Source organism: Microcaecilia unicolor, chromosome 1 (assembly GCF_901765095.1).
Source record: "Microcaecilia unicolor chromosome 1, aMicUni1.1, whole genome shotgun sequence".
Lineage (NCBI taxonomy): Eukaryota > Metazoa > Chordata > Amphibia > Gymnophiona > Siphonopidae > Microcaecilia > Microcaecilia unicolor.
In genome coordinates, this window is record NC_044031.1 from 353,894,070 (window position 1) to 353,912,846 (window position 18,777).

The 18,777-nt window shown below is 46.1% G+C and overlaps 1 protein-coding gene across 1 annotated transcript in view; it reads right to left on the reverse strand.

Moving 5' to 3' along the window:
• Positions 1 to 18,777, reverse strand: part of ZPBP (zona pellucida binding protein) — a 304,665-nt gene that overhangs the window by 65,278 nt on the left and 220,610 nt on the right. Inside the window, exon 5 of the mRNA XM_030218447.1 lies at positions 18,226 to 18,444. Within this exon, the coding sequence (XP_030074307.1) occupies positions 18,226 to 18,444 (219 nt within the window). The remainder of the gene's footprint in view (positions 1 to 18,225; positions 18,445 to 18,777) is intronic.

Consider the following 18,777-nt stretch of genomic DNA (forward strand, 5'->3'; position numbering starts at 1 on the left):
GGGAGGTCATGTGATAACAATAGCAGCCTGCCAGGGAAAACTGATAACAAGTGAAGACATCAGCAGAACAGGGCCGTGCCGATGCGGTAAGCGCAGCAGGGGGGCGCCCACCTCTGGAGGGCGGCGCCGCGGTGCTTACCCTCGCCCCGCGCCGCTGAGGCCTTTAAATCTTTTGGTCGCAGCAGAGTCAGTGAAAGCGCTGCCGACCAGAGGCGTAGCAAGGGCGGGGCAGTGGTCCGCCCCGGGTGTCACCAGAAAGGGGGGTGCCGCCGCTCCCGCTGCTCTTCATCCTGGCACCCCCCCCCCCCGCACCAGCCCTTTAAAAATAAATTGCTGACGCGATAGCGAGCGCAGCACCTCGTGTGCAAGTAAAAGAAGCGGATCCGATCATCTCATTGGGCCTTTCTTCACTATCCCGCCCTCCTCTGACGCAACTTCCTATTTCCTCTAGGGCGGGACAATGAAGAAAGGCCCAATGAGATGATCGGATCCGGTTCTTTTACTTGCACACGAGGTGCTGCGCTCGCTATTGCGTCGGCAATTTCTTTTTAAAGACCGGGTGGCAGGGAGAAGACGAGGCAGGGTGAGGGTGGGGGACAGATGGGGTGAAGGTGGGGGGGACTCGGATAGCAGAAGGGACTGGGTGGGAGACAGATGGGGTGAGGGTGGGGGGGCACTTGGATAGCAGAAGGGACTGGGTGGGAGACAGATGGGGTGAGGGGGACTCGGATGGGCAGAAGGGACTGGGTGGGAGACAGATGGGGTGAGGGTGGGGGGCACTTGGATAGCAGAAGGGACTGGGTGGGAGCCAGATGGGGTGAGGAGGACTCGGATGGGCAGAAGGGACTGGGTGGGAGACAGATGGGGTGAGGGTGGGGGGCACTTGGATAGCAGAAGGGACTGGGTGGGAGACAGATGGGGTGAGGGGGACTCGGATGGGCAGAAGGGACTGGGTGGGAGACAGATGGGGTGAGGGTGGGGGGCACTTGGATAGCAGAAGGGACTGGGTGGGAGACAGATGGGAGAAGGGGCATGGAGCTGGAATTGGGGTCTGAAAAGTGAGCAGGAGGGAGAATGGGGTTATGCCTGGGGCAGGGGTGGATGGGAGAATCAATGGATCTGGAACTAGGGGCAGCCGCAGGTGGGAACTGGGAGCCGAAAAGAGGGGGCAGTGAGAGAGGGGGGATAGATCCTGGATGGAATGGGGAGTGAGAGGGAGGGCAGACCCTGAATGGATGGGCGGGGGAAAGAGAGAGGGCAAATGGTGAATCGAAGGAGCAGAGAGAAAGGGCAGACAGTGGATAGAAGGGAGTGAAAGAGCAGACAGTGGATGGAAGGGGGGCAGAGATAGAGGGCAAATGCTAGAGGGAAAGGAGAGAGAGAGAGAGCAGATGGTGGATGGAAGGGGCAGATGGTGGATGGAAGGGGCAGATGGTGGATGGAAGGAACATTAGAGAGGGCAGACACTGGATGGCAGAGAGAGAGCGAAGACAGATGCTGGATGGAAGGAAAACGGTGAAAAGAAGATGAGGAAAGCAGAAACCAAAGAGAACAAACAGTAAATATATATGTTTATTATTTTGCTTTAGGATATAGTATTTTAGCTGTGTTAATAAATGTTTATAAATAGAACATGTAATTAAGGTAATCTTTTTATTGGACTAATTTTAATATATTTTGACTTAACTTTCAGAGAACAAAACCCCCTTCCTCAGATCAGGATAGGATACTGTATTGACCTGAGGAAGGAGATTTTGGCCTCTGGAAGCTAAATGTATTAGTCCAATAAAATGGTATTATTTTATTTTCTGTATTTGTTTTATTTCTATTTGTTAATTTGTAAAGTGGTGACTGGTATTTGTTAGTTTTTTCAAATTTACATCTGCTGTCTTTATATTTTGCACAGTACTAGGAGACATTTTCTGTTTCTGTGGTGTTGCATTGTATGCAGAGTCTGGCATCGGGGGTTCAGTTTAATTTTTGTCTATATAGAAAGTTTATGATTACTTATTCTATAGTGGATTAGGGTGTATCTGTGTTTGTGAAAAAGACATGGCTTTCAGTTGGCATTGACTGTGCAGGATCGACGATCTGTACTATTCTGTCTGGTTTCGTTTTACAATAGGTGAATTGATGTTCTAGTGCTCACTGTAGTGCTTAAGATGCTTTCCTTGTGTGACTCGTAGAAACGACTGCTTATGGTATGGTAAAATTGCTCTATAGGTCCTGAGTGTTTTGTATTCTCGGTATGCCTAGTACTGGATTTGGGGGGGGGGGGGGGTGTTAAAAAATGACCGGCCCCGGGTGTCAACTACCCTAACTACGCCACTGCTGCCGACGTCTCCCTTCCCTTGCACTCGTTGGTTCCCTCAGTGTCCTGCCTTCTTCTGATGTCAGAAGAAGGCGGACACTGAGGGAACCAAGAGCGCAAAGGGAAGGGAGACGTCGGCAGCGCTCCGCTTTCACTGACGCTGCTGCGACCGGAAGTAAAAGATTTAAAGGCCCCAGGGTGCGGAGGGAAGGGCAGAGAGGCATGGATGGGAGGGCAGAGAGGCATCGATGGGAGGGCAGGGCCCAGGGAGAGGACAAATTGCTGGAAGGGGAGGGGAGGGGAGAGAGGAGGCAAGGATTGCTGGCTATGGATGGAGGAGGGAAGGGCAGAGAGGGACAAGGATGGACATGGGGGCCCAGGGAGAGGACAAATTGCTGGAAATGGAGGGGAGGGGACAGAGGAGGATTGCTGGCTATGGATGGAGGAGGGAAGGGCAGAGAGGGACAAGAATGGACATGGATGGGAGGGCAGGACCTAGGGAGAGAGGAGAAATTGCTGGAAATGGATATAGAGCAAGAAATGAGGAAGAAAGGAGAAAAGTAAAGAAATAAATGGAAAGGAAGCCCTGGAAATGGAGTTAAGAGGACAGATAGCAGCAGAATCAGATACTGGACCAGCATGATTGAAAAAAGAAAGTCACCAGACAACAAAGGTAGAAAAAAAATTTTTTATTTTCATTTTAGCGTTTGGAATATGTCCACTTTGAGAATTTACATCTGCTATCTTATTTTGCAATGTATAGCAATTTGTTTCTAAGAATATTGCTGACAATTCCTTTCAGTGTGGCAAGTGGTGAGCGATCATTTTCATGGGGGGGGGGGGGGGGGGGCGCCAACTGATAGTCTGCAGGGGGGCGCCAGAGACCCTAGGCACGGCCCTGCAGCAGAATACCAGAAGGGTGAAGATGGAGTGACAGAATCTAGGGGCAAAGCACAGCTTAAAGATAAGAAGAGCATTTCTGAAGGAATGCAACTGAGAAAGTAAACAAACAAGAAAGTAGAAGTTTACCTGCAGATTCAGCAGAAACCCGGGAGGGGATCAGCAGATGTTTAAGTTGTATACAGCTTGAAGTGAAAAAAAAACCTGAAGGGTATAAAAATAAGGCTAAAGAAAGAGGGGTTGGGAACTTCAGAAAAGCTGATCAGCAACTTGCTGTAGTTTAGCTTTAGTTCCCTTCACAGGAAGGAAGAGACCCAATTGCTTGTTACAGAATATATGTTTTATGAAATTGCAATGTATTTGGCTTTAACTGATTGGTGTCTAACATAAAAGTTTTTAAAAAAGAAATTTATTTTACAAATTGATTCAGAGTATATCTCTTCCTGTGATAACAGAACAGAAAAGATTTAAAATGTAATACAGTGAATCCAGGGAGAAGCACTCCCTGAAGGTTTAGCCCGTACAGTCTTCCACTGATTATCCTTCCCTGTGATTTGGGAAAGAGGGCTAAACAATTTGTGACCCTGATGTGATCTGGGAGGGGTCTTAGAAGACCCCAAACACATTTCAAAGGTTGAACTCCTTGCAGGTCAATGAATGATAGAGGAAAGCCAATCATGAAATGACTGAGGGTAGCCAGCTGAAGGGTCCAGAGACCATTATTTGTGTTCAAGTGTGTCACACTTCGTCCTGAAGATGTCAAATTGTAAGTATTGCACATATTTATATACATAGTTGTTAATTGTTTAGCAAATTTTGGTAAGAAATATATTTTGTGTTAATATGTCTACTCCATTTATTTATTTAGATTTTGCTCACATCTTTTTCAGTAGTAGCTCAAGGTGAGTTACATTCAGGTACACTGGATATTTCTCTGTCCCAGGAGAGAGGTTGTATGCAAGAATAATCCTTTGTTGACTAAAGACATTGACAGGTATAGTGAAAAATGGACTAAATTGAGTAAAAACAGTTCTTTTATAGATTGGCCAAAGGGTGGTAGTTTAGAGGCAGCTACCCTTTTTGGCTTCTTAAGAAACCAAAAAAGGTGACAAATTAAGTAAACACTTACAATTTTTTGATTTATGGCTAAGGGAAAGAGCCAAGGTAATAAGAAGTGATATCTCTGAGAAGGAAAATCCTCCCACAAAGCTTGCCACACCACGGTTGTACCCGGTACAGTAGTTGAATCTAAATCAGAGTTGGCGGATGGATATAAGCCCGTTATTTTAGATAACTCCGCCCCACCTTCACAACCCTCAAATATTTTCTAGGATCCAAGATCAGGAATAATTATCCCTGTATCTCGAGATCCTGCCACTGTGCACAAGCTTATTTCACGTCCCGAGGAACCTCGGTTGACTAACTCCCTCATCCGAATCTTCTTTCCCTAACTCATTCTTCCCATCAGTTAACTTTGATAGGGATGATATCCGCCGAACCATTAGGCGGGATGCCATTGACTTCAATTCTGACAACCCATCTGGATGGGTATATGTTTCAGGGGCTCTAAACACTGTGAATGTTAGTAATCCTGCCCAGTATCTACAGAATGAATTGGAGGGTTTTAGGGAAGAAGCCTTCGATATAAAATGGGAGGCCACGAGATGAACTAGGACACCAGGACGGGCTGCTGACAGTAGTAATTGTAATACTGTAGGAACCATGCCTGCCCTGGAACAGGAAGCTCAAAGAGAGTGGAAGTTTGATGAGAGCACAAAGACATGGGAACCTAAGGGATCATGGGCACGGATTTAAGAGTTCTGATGTTCATGAGATGCCCAAGAGGCGACGTGCTACCCAGCTAGTAGTTTATGAAACTGGGACCCGAAAAGACATTCTTCATATAGGAGAACATTCAGATTACTTTGTTGACCCCTGGGTAAATGATCTGGCTGGTTGGACCGGGTCCATAGGGAGCCAGATGATATCATATCCTAGAGAAGGGTCATTTCAGAAAGTTCACATGAATACCACCCATCTTTGTATTACTGGCAGTGTATCAAACCCTGAATGGAACATGAAATATATGAGGGAAGGATTTAAACTTTGGGGAAAATATGCTAGAAAACAGGAATAAGCAGGTCAATTCCCTATGATTTATGGAAAGATACAGGCAGGCCAGCCTAGGGGCCAGATTCTGAAAAAGTATGTGCCCTGGTGTTTCAAAGATTTGACTACCTTGAGTAATACTCTGCCACCATTGGCGAAGGGAGCCAAGTGCATGGATAGCAGAGCCACTGGTCAAACTCTGTGCATAGGAGATACTATGGCGATGGGGATGCTGGTTTCAATGTGATAACCAGTAATGGCAACGCAATACATCACGCACACAAAATATAACATACTTTGACCTGAGTAAATGGCTACTTAATGGTGGCATTGCAAAACAAAAACATATCAGAATACAGTTTATAAATACCCTAGGCATGAAAAGAGGTAATGAAGCTTATCTAAGATGCTATCAAAAGAATTTAAAAACTGTGTCTTGAACAAACACGTCTTCAGCAGTCAGTGTCAAGCGAAATCGCCAAAAAGGTACACACATGCGCAGAATTCAGCTTTTAAAAAAATCTCAAGGAAAAACGTCATCATGTATGTCAACATGACTCTCCATCATTGAAGCGATTTTGTCAAATCAGAGCAATGATTTATTTATTTTTATTTATTTGTTGTATTTGTATCCCACATTTTCCCACCTATTTGCAGGCTCAATGTGGCTTACAATATTCCGTTATGGCATTCGCATGATTATACATCCCCTGGTTGTAAAGAATAATCTTTCAAAAAGCTTACCTTAGATACTAACAAGAAACAAAAACCATATATCAGTGAAACCGGTCTGGCAAAACCAACAAAAAGCTATGTACATGCGCAAAATATAACAAATTCTATAAAAAATCCAAAGGAAAATCATAGGGCCCTGTTTACTAAGATGTGCTGTAGGAGCGCACACTATTTAGAATGGGCTAACGCCACAGACACCATTATATTCTTATGGGTGTCTCTCTAGCATAAGCACGCGCTAATAACTGTGCGCGCCTACAGTAAGGCTTTGTAAACAGAGCCCATAAAGCGAAGATACTTACCTGTAGCAGGTATTCTCTGAGGACAGCAGACAGATTGTTCTCGCATGTGGGTCGACGTCCACATTGGCCCAGGAAACGACAAATTTTCACCAGCAAAATGAAAAAGTTTTGCCAGAGTCTTCTGGCGCATGTGCAGCATGCACCGCGCATGCGGCTTTCCGCCCGTCACGCAAGCATGCCTCTTCATTTTAATCAAAAAGCATAAATACAAATAAACAACTCCAAAGGGGAGGTGGGTGGGTTTGTGAGAACAATCAGCCTACTGTCCTCGGAGAAAGCGAAGATACTTACCTGTAGCAGGTATTCTCCGAGGACAGCAGGCTGATTGTTCTCACATGTGGGTCGATGATCGCGGCGGCCCAGGAATCGGCAAAATATTTTGCAAGCCAAATAAAAACAAAGTCTTTCTAGAGAGTTCCGTCGCGCGGGCAGCGCAAACAGCGCATGCATGAGCATGCCTCTTTAATCAAAAAGCATAAAAACAAATAAACAACAACTACAAAGGGGAGGAGGGCAGGTTTCTGAGAACAATCAGCCTGCTGTCCTCAGAAAATATCTGCTACAGGTAGGTATGTTCGCTTTCTCCGAGGACAAGCAGCCGGCTTGTTCTCACATGTGGGGTATGGTATCCCTAGCAGCCAGGCTCACTCAAAACAATAAACATTGGTCACTTGGGCTTCGCAACGGCGAGGATATAACATAGATTGACCTGAAACCAAAATCAACTAACAGAGTGCAGCCTGGAACAGAATCAAAATGGGTATAGGGGGGTGGAGTTGGATTCTAAACCCCGAACAGATTCTGCAGCACTGCCTGCCCAAACCGACTGTCTCGTCAGGTATCCTGCTGAAGGCAGTAGTGAGATGTGAACGTGTGGACTGATGACCACATTGCAGCTTTGCAAATCTCTTCAATGGATGCCGACATTAAGTGGGCCACTGACGCAGCCATGGCTCTAACATTATGAGCCGTCACATGACCCTGTAGAGTCAGCCCAGCTTGGGCATAAGTGAAGGAAATGCAATCTGCTAGCCAATTTGAGATTGTGCATTTTCCGATGGTGATTCCCCTCCTGTTCGGATCGAAAGAAACAAACAACAGGGCAGACTGTCTGAAGGGCTGTAGCCGCTCCACGTAAAAAGCCAATGCTCTCTTGCAGTCCAAGGTATGCAAACTGCTTTCGCCAGGGCGGGTATGAGGACGGGGACAATGTTGGCAAGACAATTGACTGGTTCAGATGGAACTCTGACACCACCTTAGGCAGGAACTTAGGGTGCGCACAGAGGACTACTCTATTATGATGGAACTTGATATAAGGTGCATGCACCACCAAGGCCTAAAGCTCACTGACCCCATGAGCTGAAGTAACAGCCACCAAGAAAATGACATGGAAGGTCAAGTACTTCAGAATGGTAGGAATTCAGTGGCTCAAAAGGAGCTTTCATCAGTTGGGTGACTACAACATTCAGATCCCATGACACTGGTGGAGGTTTAACTGGGGGCTTTAACAAAAGCAAACCTCTCATGAAGCGAACAACTAAAGGCTGTCCAGAGATAGGCTTACCTTCTACATGGCGATAAGCACTAATCGCACTAAGGTGAACTCTTACAGAGTTGGTCTTGAGACCAGACTCTGACAAGTGTAGAAGATATTCAAGCAGGGTCTGTTTAGGACAAGAAAGAGGATCTAAGGCCTTGCTGTCACATCAGAAGGCAAACCTCCTCCACTTGAAAGAGTAACACCTCTTTGTGGAATCTTTTCTGGAAGCAAGTAAGACTCGAGAGACACCCTCTGAAAGACCCAAGGAGGCAAATTCTAAGCTCTCAACATCCAAGCCGTGAGAGCCAGTGACTGGAGGTTGGGATGTAGAAGTGACCCCTCGTTCTGGGTGATGAGGGTTGGAAAACATTCCAATCTCCACGGTTCCTCGGAGGACAACTCCAGAAGAAGAGGGAACCAAATCTCACGCGGCCAGAAGGGAGCTATCAGAATCATGGTTCCGTGATCTTGCTTGAGTTTCAGCAAAGTCTTCTCTACTAGAGATATGGGAGGATAGGCATACAGAAGGCCTGTTCCCCAATGTAGGAGAAAGGCATCCGACACTAGGCTGTCGTGGGCCTGAAGCCTGGAACAGAACTGAGGGACCTTGTGATTGATCTGAGTGGCAAAAAGATCCACCGAGGGGGTGCCCCATGCTCGGAAGATCTTGCAGATTACTCACATGTTCAGTGACCACTCGTGAGGTTACATTATCCTGCTCAGTCTGTCGGCCAGATTGTTGTTTACGCCTGCCAGATAAGTGGCTTGTAAAAACATGCCCTGACGGCGTTCCCAAAGCCACATCTGAATGGCTTCCTGACACAGAGGGTGAGATCCGGTGCCCCCCTGCTTGTTGGTGTAATACATAGCAACCTGATTGTCTGTCTGAATTAAAATGATTTGATTTGATGGCTGATCTCTGAAAGCCTTTAGAGCATTCCAAATCATTCACAGTTCCAGGAGGTTGATCTGAAGAGCTTTTTCCTGAAAGGACCAAGCCCCTTGAGTTTGAAGCCCATCTACATGAGCTCCCCACCCCAGGAGGGATGCATCCATCGTCAGCACTTTTTGTGACTGAGGAATTTGGAATGGACGTCCCAAGGTCAAATTGGATCGAATCATCCACCACTGAAAGGAATTCCGAAAGTCAGTGGACAGTTGGATTACATCCTCTAGATCCCCCGCAGCTTGATACCACAGGGAAACTAGGGTCCATTGAGCTGATCTCATATGTAGACGTGCCATGGGATTTACATGAACTGTGGAGGCCATGTGCCCCAGAAGTCTCAAAATCTGCCAAACCATGATCCTTTAAGACGCTCGAACCATGGACACCATGGACAGGAGGTTGTCTGCCCTTGCATTGGGAAGATAAGCTCGAGCTGTCTTTGTGTTCAACAGAGCCCCAATGAATTCCAACTTCTGTACTGGGGTGAGATGGGACTTGGAGTAATTGATCACGAAACCCAGTAGCTCTAGCATCTGAATATTTGCATGGACTGTAGAGTGCATGCTTCCGAGGTGCTCTTCACCAGCCAATCGTCGAGATAAGTACTACTACTACTACTACTACTATTTAGTATTTCTATAGCGCTACAAGGCGTACGCAGCGCTGCACAAACATAGAAGAAAGACAGTCCCTGCTCAAAGAGCTTACAATCTAATAGACAAAAAATAAATAAAGTAAGCAAATCAAATCAATTAATGTCAACGGGAAGGAAGAGAGGAGGGTAGGTGGAGGCGAGTGGTTACAAGTGGTTACGAGTCAAAAGCAATGTTAAAGAGGTGGGCTTTCAGTCCAGATTTAAAGGTGGCCAAGGATGGGGCAAGACATAGGGGCTCAGGAAGTTTATTCCAGGCGTAGGGTGCAGCGAGACAGAAGGCGCGAAGTCTGGAGTTGGCAGTAGTGGAGAAGGGAACAGATAAGAAGGATTTATCCATGGAGCGGAGTGCACGGGACGGGGTGTAGGGAAGGAGGAGTGTGGTGAGATACTGGGGAGCAGCAGAGTGAGTACATTTATAGGTTAGTAGAAGAAGTTTGAACAGGATGCGAAAACGGATAGGGAGCCAGTGAAGGGTCTTGAGGAGAGGGGTAGTATGAGTAAAGCGACCCTGGCGGAAGACGAGACGGGCAGCAGAGTTTTGAACCGACTGGAGAGGGGAGAGGTGACTAAGTGGGAGGCCAGCAAGAAGCAGATTGCAGTAGTCTAAATGAGAGGTGACAAGGGTGTGGATGAGGGTTTTGGTAGAGTGCTCGGAAAGAAAGGGGCGGATTTTACGGATGTTGTAAAGAAAGCAACGACAGGTCTTGGCAATCTGCTGGATATGAGCAGAGAAGGAGAGAGAAGAGTCAAAGATGACCCCAAGGTTTCGAGCTGAGGAGACAGGGAGAATGAGAGAGCCATCAACAGAAATAGAAAATGGGGGGAGCGGGGAGGTGGGTTTGGGGGGGAAAAAGAAGCTCGGTTTTGGTCATATTTAATTTCAGGTGGCGTTGAGACATCCAGACAGCAATGTCAGACAAGCACGCTGAAACTTTGGTTTGGATGCAAGGTGAGATATCAGGGGTAGAAAGGTAGATTTGGGAGTCATCAGCATAGAGATGGTAGGAAAAGCCATGGGATGAGATTAATGAACCAAGGAAAGAAGTGTAGATAGAAAGAAGGAGGGGACCAAGAACAGAACCCTGAGGTACACCGACAGGCAGAGGGATAGAAGTAGAAGAGGATCCACCAGAGTGAACACTAAAGATGCGGAGGGAGAGGTAGGAAGAGAACCAGGAAAGGACAGAGCCCTGGAATCCAAGTGAGGACAGGGTATCGAGAAGTATGCTGTGATTGACAGTGTCAAAAGCAGCGGAAAGATCAAGAAGAATGAGGATGGAGTATAGACCTCTGGATTTAGCCAGTAATAGGTCATTGGAGACTTTAGTAAGCGCAGTTTCGGTTGAGTGAAGAGGGCGAAAACCAGATTGTAGTGGGTCGAGAATAGCATGTGAGGAGAGAAAATCAAGGCAGCGGCGGTGAACAGCACACTCAAGTAATTTGGAGAGAAAAGGAAGAAGGGAGATGGGTCGGTAATTAGAGGGACAAGTAGGGTCGAGTGAAGGCTTCTTAAGGAGAGGTGTGACCACAGCATGTTTAAAGGCAGTAGGGACAGTCGCAGTGGAAAGTGAGAAGTTGAGAATGTGACAGATAAAAGGAATAAGAGCAGGAGAGATGGCATTAAGAAGGTGGGTGGGAATGGGATCAGAGGAACAGGTGGTACATTTTGAGGAAGAAAGGAGAAGTGTAGTTTCCTCAATAGTAACTTCAGGAAAGGAGGAAAGGGAATGAGGGGAAGGAGAGAGAGGGGAACGGACTAGTGGAGGGAGAGGTGGTGAGGTAGAGAAAGCAAGGTTTATCTTTTGAACCTTGTTGTGAAAGAATTCAGCAAGAGTCTGAGGAGATAATGAAGGGGGAGTTGGGGGAGGGGGCACCTTGAGGAGAGAGTTCAATGTGGTGAAGAGAAGACTAGGGTTAGAGCCAAGAGAGTTGGTCAGTTGGATAGAATAATCCTGTTTGGCACGTAAAAGAGCAGATTGGAAGGAGGTCAGCATGAACTTAAAGTGTAAGAAATCAGCAAGGGCCCGAGATTTCCGCCAGAGGCGTTCGGCGGAGCGGGTACAGGAACGTAGGTAGCGGATATTAGAAGTCAGCCAAGGTTGGGGTTTTGTATGCCTTACAGGGCGGGTCATCAAAGGTGCAAGAGTGTCTAAGGCAGAGGATAGAGTATTGTTGTAAGAAGAAACAGCCTCGTTGACAGACGTGGATGGTGCCACAGTAGAGAGGAGGTTTGAAACATGGGAGGATAGAGATGAAGGGTCAATATCGTGAAGATTCCTAGATAAATTAGATAAGATAGGACGGGACTGGGAGGGAGGAGATTTAAGTGTGAAAGTTATAAGATGGTGATCAGAGGAGGGAAGATCAGAGGCAAGGAAACTAGAGGGTGAACAGTTGGAGGAGAAGATGAGATCAAGACAGGGACCATTTTGATGAGTGGGGGAGGTGGAGCATAGTTGGAGATTAAAGGAGGACGTTAAAGCGAGTAACTTGGAAATATAAGAGTTGGAAGGATCATTAGCAGGAATATTAAAGTCACCAAGGAAGAGAGAGGGGGAGGAAGGATCATGGAAGAAGGCAAGCCAGGCGTCTAAGTCACTGAGAAAGGATGAAAGGGACTTATCAGGGGGACGATAAATGACCGCTATTCGAAGAGGCAGAGGAGAGAAAAGGCGGATAGAGTGGACTTCAAAGGAGGAAAAACAGTGAGATTGAGGTGGAAGAAGGGGTTGAAATCTGGAGGAGGGAGAGAGAAGTAGTCCAACACCGCCCCCACGGCCAGCAGGGCGAGGAGTATGTGAAAATAGATAACCGCCATGGCACAGGGCTGTGACTGAAGCAGAGTCATCAGGGCAGAGCCAGGTTTCTGTTATGGCGAGCAGATGGAGGTGACGCGAGATAAAGAGGTCCTGGATATAGGCGAGTTTGTTACAGATAGAGCGGGCATTCCATAGGGCGCAAGAGAAGGGCAGAGAAGAGGAGGGGAGTAGAGAAATAGAGATGAGGTTAGAGAGGTTGCGGTGAGATCTGTAGAGTTGGGATAGTTGGTGAGGGGGGCCAGGATTGGGATTGATGTCACCGGCTGAGAGTAAGAGAAGGAGTAAAAGAGAGCGGAGGAGAGTAGGAGAGGTGTGGCCACGAAGGTGTCGAAGGTGAGAGGTATTTAGGTGGAATGGGGAAGGCAAAATGGATGGAAGAAGGAGGCGGAGATTAAAAGCCAAGAGGGAGGAAGAGGGTAGGAGAGAAGGTGAGGTGATGAAGTCGATGGATGAGCAGTGAGTTCCTGTAGCGGAGAGAGGTAGGGGGTGAGGGAAAAGATTAGGAAGGGACAGGGCTAGGAAGAGAATGTGAATAGGGGCCATAAATGACTGAGGTACTTTAGCAACTGGGAAGAAGATTAGATGTAAAGAGATAAATGCTGGCACCTAGAGCGGAGGCCCTGAGTGGATCGGAGTGGACCTGGGTGTCACCCCGGAGAAAAGCTGTAAGGTTATGCAGATGAGCTGCAAGTCCTCCACAGCACCTGAAAGGCAGCCGGTGGTAGAGCTGGGCACCTCTCAGCTGAGGAAAGGCTTACCAGGGGTTAGGCCGAAGCCAGCATTCCTCCCCGAGGGTCGCCTGATAAGGGAACACATGCACTCCCAATCTGCGTAGCGACACTGCTACTATCGCCAGACACTTTGTAAACACTCTGGGCACAGACGCAAGACCAAAAGGCAATACATGGTACTGAAAGTGCTGAGTTCCCAGCCGAAACCAAAGATACTTCCTGTGAGCTGGAAGAATCGAGATGTGTGTGTAAGCATCCTTTAAGTCCAGAGAGCAAAGCCAATCGTTCTCCTGAATCATGGGAAGAAGAGTGCCCAGGGAAACCATCCTGAACTTTTCTCGAACCAGAAATTTGTTCAAGGCCCTTAGGTCTAGGATGGGATGCATCCCCCGTCTTTTCCTGCACAAGGAAGTACCTGGAATAGAATCCCAACCGTTCTTCCCCTGGTGGAACGGGTTCGACCGCTTGAGCCTTTAGAAGGGCAGAGAGTTCCTCTGCAAGTACCTGTCTGTGCTGGGAGCTGTAAGAATGAGCTCCTGGTGGGCAATTTGGAGGCTTGGATTCCAGATTGAGGGTGTATCCTAACCGGACTATTTGAAGAACCCACTGGTCGGAGGTTATGAGAGGCCACCTTCGGTGAAAAAATATCAACCTCCCCCCGACTGGCAAGTTGTCCGGTATGGACACTTTTATTGAGGTTATACTTAACTGGAGCCAGCCAAAAGCCCGTCCCTTGCTTTTGCTGGGGATCAGTATGAGCCTTAGACTCATGCTGTTGATGAGAACGAGCGTGCTGGGGGTGAGCCTGGGCAGGCTGCCGAGAAGCAGGAGTGTACCTATGCCTAGGATAGGAATACGGAGCACTTCTCTTCCCTCCAAAATACCTCCTAGATGAGGAGGCAGTTGCAGAAGGCGCCCGGAGGGAAAGAGAATTCATAGCATCATTATGCTTCTTGATCTGATCAACAAGATCCTCTACTTTTTCACCAAAAGGTTTGTCCCCCCCCCCCCCCCCCCCCGAAAAGGAACATCCCCCATTTGCTGCTGGACAGAATGATCCAGGTCAGAGACACGCAGCCATGAGTGTCTGCGCATCACTATACCCTGAGCAGCGATCCTGGATGCTACATCAAAAAGTGTCAAATGTACCCCTGGACAGGAACTTTCGACACACCTTCTGCTGCCTGACCACCTGGCGAAAAGGCTCGGCCAGCTCCGTAAAGAGTGGCCGTATCGAGTCCCGCAAGTGCACACTCATGAAGAGCTGGTATGACTGAATCTTGGTGGCGAGCATAGCAGCCTGATACTTCTTCCTCCCAAAAGAATCAAGAGTTCTAGCCTCTCTGCCTGGGGGCACCAAAGCATAGTCTCTAGAACTCCTGGCTCTCTTGAGGGCGGAGTCCACCACCATGGAATTGTGGGGTAACTGAGACCTCATCAATCCAGGTTCACCGTGGATCCGATACTGGGATTCAGCTTTCTTCGGGAACACAGGGCCAGAGGGGCCAACCAGTTTCACATAAGGACTTCCTTCAGTACATTATGCAGAGGAACTGTCACCGCCTCTTTAGGTGGAGAAGAATAATCCAGGACCTCGAGCATCTCAGTCCTGAGCTCATCCTCTACCTCCACAGGGAAGGGAATAGCCGTAGCCATTTCCCGGACAAAAGAGGAAAAAGACAGACTCTCCGGTGGAGATAGTCTCCTCTCTGGCGGAGGGGAAGGATCAGAGGGAATCCCAAAGGACTCATCAGAAGAAAAGGTACCTGGGATCTTCCTCTGACTCCCACGAACACTCCTGAGCCCCGCTTCCCGCCGCCAAACCTCCCCCGCATACCTGTGCTGGCGAGGGACCCCAACCCCCGCCAGCCGAAGTCCTGTTCGCCGCCATGCAGCATGGAAGAATGATCAAGTTGGAATCAGTTTGTGTTCGTGCGTCTGACGTTTGACGCACGCACACAAACAGATTCCAACTTGATCATGTCCAGTGAAGTCAGCTGGGGCTTCGGAGCCCAAAGTTACGGACACAGGCCGCCAGGTTCATCGTGAGTATTATTATATAAGATGATCGAGAGATGGGAGTAACTAGGGAGGTAATTAAATTTGCTGATGACACAAAGTTATTCAAAGTTGTTAAATCGCAAGAGGATTGTGAAAAATTGCAAGAGGACCTTAAGAGACTGGGAGACTGGGCATCTAAACAGCAGATGACTTTTAATGTAACTGCAAAGTGATGCATGTGGGAAAGAGGAACCTAAACCATAGTTACATGATGAAAAGGTTCCAAATTAGGAGTCACCACACAGGAAACCCTCTGCTCAATGTGAAGCGGCGGCTAAGAAAGCAAATAGAATGTTAGGAATTATTAGGAAAGGAATGGAAAACAAAACTGAGAATGTTATTAGTATTCCTCCATGGTGTGACCGCAACTCGAATATTGTGTGCAGTTCTGGTGACCGCATTTCATAAAAGATATAGAGGAATTAGAAAAGGTACAGAGAAGGGCAATGAAATTGATACAGGAGATGTGACGACTTCCCTATGAGGAAAGGCTAAAGCAGCTAGGGCTCGACGTCGAAGGACCGGACCGAGCCCCAAAAAGCTTTTCTCGTTGGACTTCTCAAGACACTTGGGTCCGTTTCTTCATACGAAGACACAGACTACAAGGCAGTGGATACACCAGGCGAGGGTATTGGTACCTAAGATGGTCCGGTTGCACCGAGTACAACATTTGAAGCCGCTGGGTGTCTTCGATGACATGGAAGGAAAAACGGCTTCGGCGAAATCAAAAGGCTCGCCCTCCAGGGTGTGTCCGGTTCCACGATGCCGCGGCTACCTGATTAGTCCTGCCAGTAGCATATGCTTGTCTCCAAAGAAGAGACTGCTGAGGGGGGATAATGATAGAGGTTTATAAAATCTGAGTTGAGCGGAACAGGTAGATGTGAGTCGCTTGTTTACTCTTTCCAAAAATACTAGGACTAGGGGGCACGCAAATAAGCTACTAAGTAGTAAATGTAAAATGAAGAGAAAATATTTCTTCACTCAATGAATAATTAAACTCTGGAATTCGTTGCCAGAGAATGTGGTAAAAGCAGTTCGCTTAGCAGGGTTTAAAAAAAGAGTCTGGATAATTTCCAAAAAGAAAAGTCTATAAGCCATTGTTAAAATGGACTTGGGAAAATCCACTGCATATTCTAGGAAAAGCAGTATAAAATCTGTTTTGTTGTTCTGGGATCTTGCTAGGTACTTGTGACCTGGATTGGCCACTGTTGGAAACAGGATACTGGCCTTGATAGACCTTCAGTCTGTCCCAGTATGGAAATGTGTATGTTCTTACGTAAGTTAAGTTCTTATTGGAAAGCGCTGCGTACGACTGGTAGCGCTAAAGAAGTGATTTATAGTAGTAGTAGTAGTTATTTTCCCAATGAAAAAATCAAGTGAACGGTGATGTTTTGAATTGCTTGTAGTTTTCTTAGTTGTTGACGAGAGAAGACATTACAATAACCCAACTGCATTAATAATAGCACTTGGACTATCAATTTAAAGTGGTCACATTTCTGGATGCGCAGGTTATAGCTAAGCAGGCACCATGGCTCAGACATAGGTCTCCAGGGAATTCCCAGGAACCCTTACACAATGGGGGTCTTTTACTAAGGCACACTAGCGTTTTTAGCGCGCGCTAAAAATAGGCACACCCTAAATGCTAAAGATGTCCATAGGAATACATAGGCATCTTTAGCATTTAATGTGCACCTACTTTTAGCGCGTGCTAAAAATGGCAGCGTGCCTAAGACCCCCTTTATGAGCATATTAATGAATATTTTTAAGGACACCACCTTTCTGAACACTAATACACTAAGGGGGTCTTTTACTAAGCCACAATAGCGTTTTTAGCTTGCAGTAGAAATCAGCTTGCGGTAAACGCCGAGATGACCATTATATTCCTATGGGCATCTCAGTGTTTACCGCCAGCTGATTTCTACTATGAGCTAAAAACACTACCGCGTCTTAGTAAAACACCCCCTAAATATATAAACAGAAAGTAATAAATACAATGAAGTTTCTCACCTACATATTATTCAGATTAATTCAATTATATTACGTTTCTTATATTCTGCTACCATCTTTTATAGGGGCCCTTTTACAGAGCAGCGGTAAGCCCAATGCGAGCTTACTGCTCGCTCTTCCTGGACTAGCGCTGGCCCAACGTGGATGCCGGCGGTAGTCCCAAGTTGAGCATATCCCATTTCCAGGGCAAAAAAAACGCAGAAATGTTTAGCACGGCGGTAATCAGGTATCGCCGTGCGCTGCCTGGTTATCACTTAGTTACAATGGGAGCCCTTACTGCCATCTCAATGGGTGGTGGTAAGGGTTCCCTGCTGCATGGCCACATGGCTGTGGAAAAGAGGGCCCCTGCCGCTACCGAAGGGTCCCTTTCCCCCACAGTTTAGTAAAAGAACCCCATAGTTCTGTATGAATTACAATTAAAAAGAAACTAGACATATCTTAGGAATCACAGTTATTAAAAGTGAAACATTAAAAGTTAGATAGCACACATTTATGAAATAAAAGGAGTATCACAGCTTTCTAAAACTAAAAATAATTTCAAATGGTAATGAATTTCAAATTTTATCTGCCTACTAAGGGAATGACCATGTAAACACTTTCTAATATATACTCCTTTTGGATTCAGAAAGTGCAAAAGAAGCTGATTACGAAGCAACTCCTACTCATATAGACAAGATATATATAATAGCCAATACGTGTTTTACCATAAAACATTTTAATCACTTATAGTTTAAAACGTATTCTAGCCTCTGTTCATAGCTAGTGAAGCTGCAGAAACAATGGAGAAACTCTCTCATACTTAGATTGAATATAGCAAACTAGCTGCTGTATTTTGTACCAACTATAATTTCTTTCGCAAATGATCAGAACAATCCAGGTATACAATTCTGCAATAATCTAACTGTAATAACAACAAAGTCTGTATTACTAATCCAAATAACAGAGGAAACTTAAAATGAAAATATTGATTAGCTGCGAAGAATTTAAAAATATTTTCAGTTTGATCGTATTTTTTAATCCTTCGCAGCTAATCAATATTTTCATTTTAAGTTTCCTCTGTTATTAATACAAGATATTATCAATAGTTTAAGATGTATTGTAGTTACCTGAAAACAGAAAGAATATTTCATTATGCAATCCTGCTCTCTGCATTTTCACTTGATGGCAATCTGCTTTAAGCATCAAAACTTCACAGAATAGGTTTGCTACCAACTTTTTTAGTAATCCATGCAGCATTTTCTGAAAAGAAATATTGTAGATGCTTTGGCAGGGAGCTGAATGATACCGAACTGAAAACTCATAAAAGAAGTTGGGATCATTGTAAGCTGCAGACAAAAAAGAAACATGATGTTAATAGAATAGTTACGCATGAAGTCATATACACCCTTATGATGCAAAAATAGTTGTGCCTTTTGACATTAAAAAAAGACTGGTTATACAAGCAAAAAAACAGTTCTGCAGATGAAGCGTAAATCTAGCACAAAATGTATTAGGTAATACCCAAACAATTAAACACAGAGTTTTAACTGTTAGATTACCACAATGACTGCTGAGGACTACAATGAGGCCTATTTACTAAGCGATAATGGCAAACCTTTGCACACATTAATGATGAAACACTAGTGATAGCTTTGATGAAAAATTTTAGGGATGGAGGA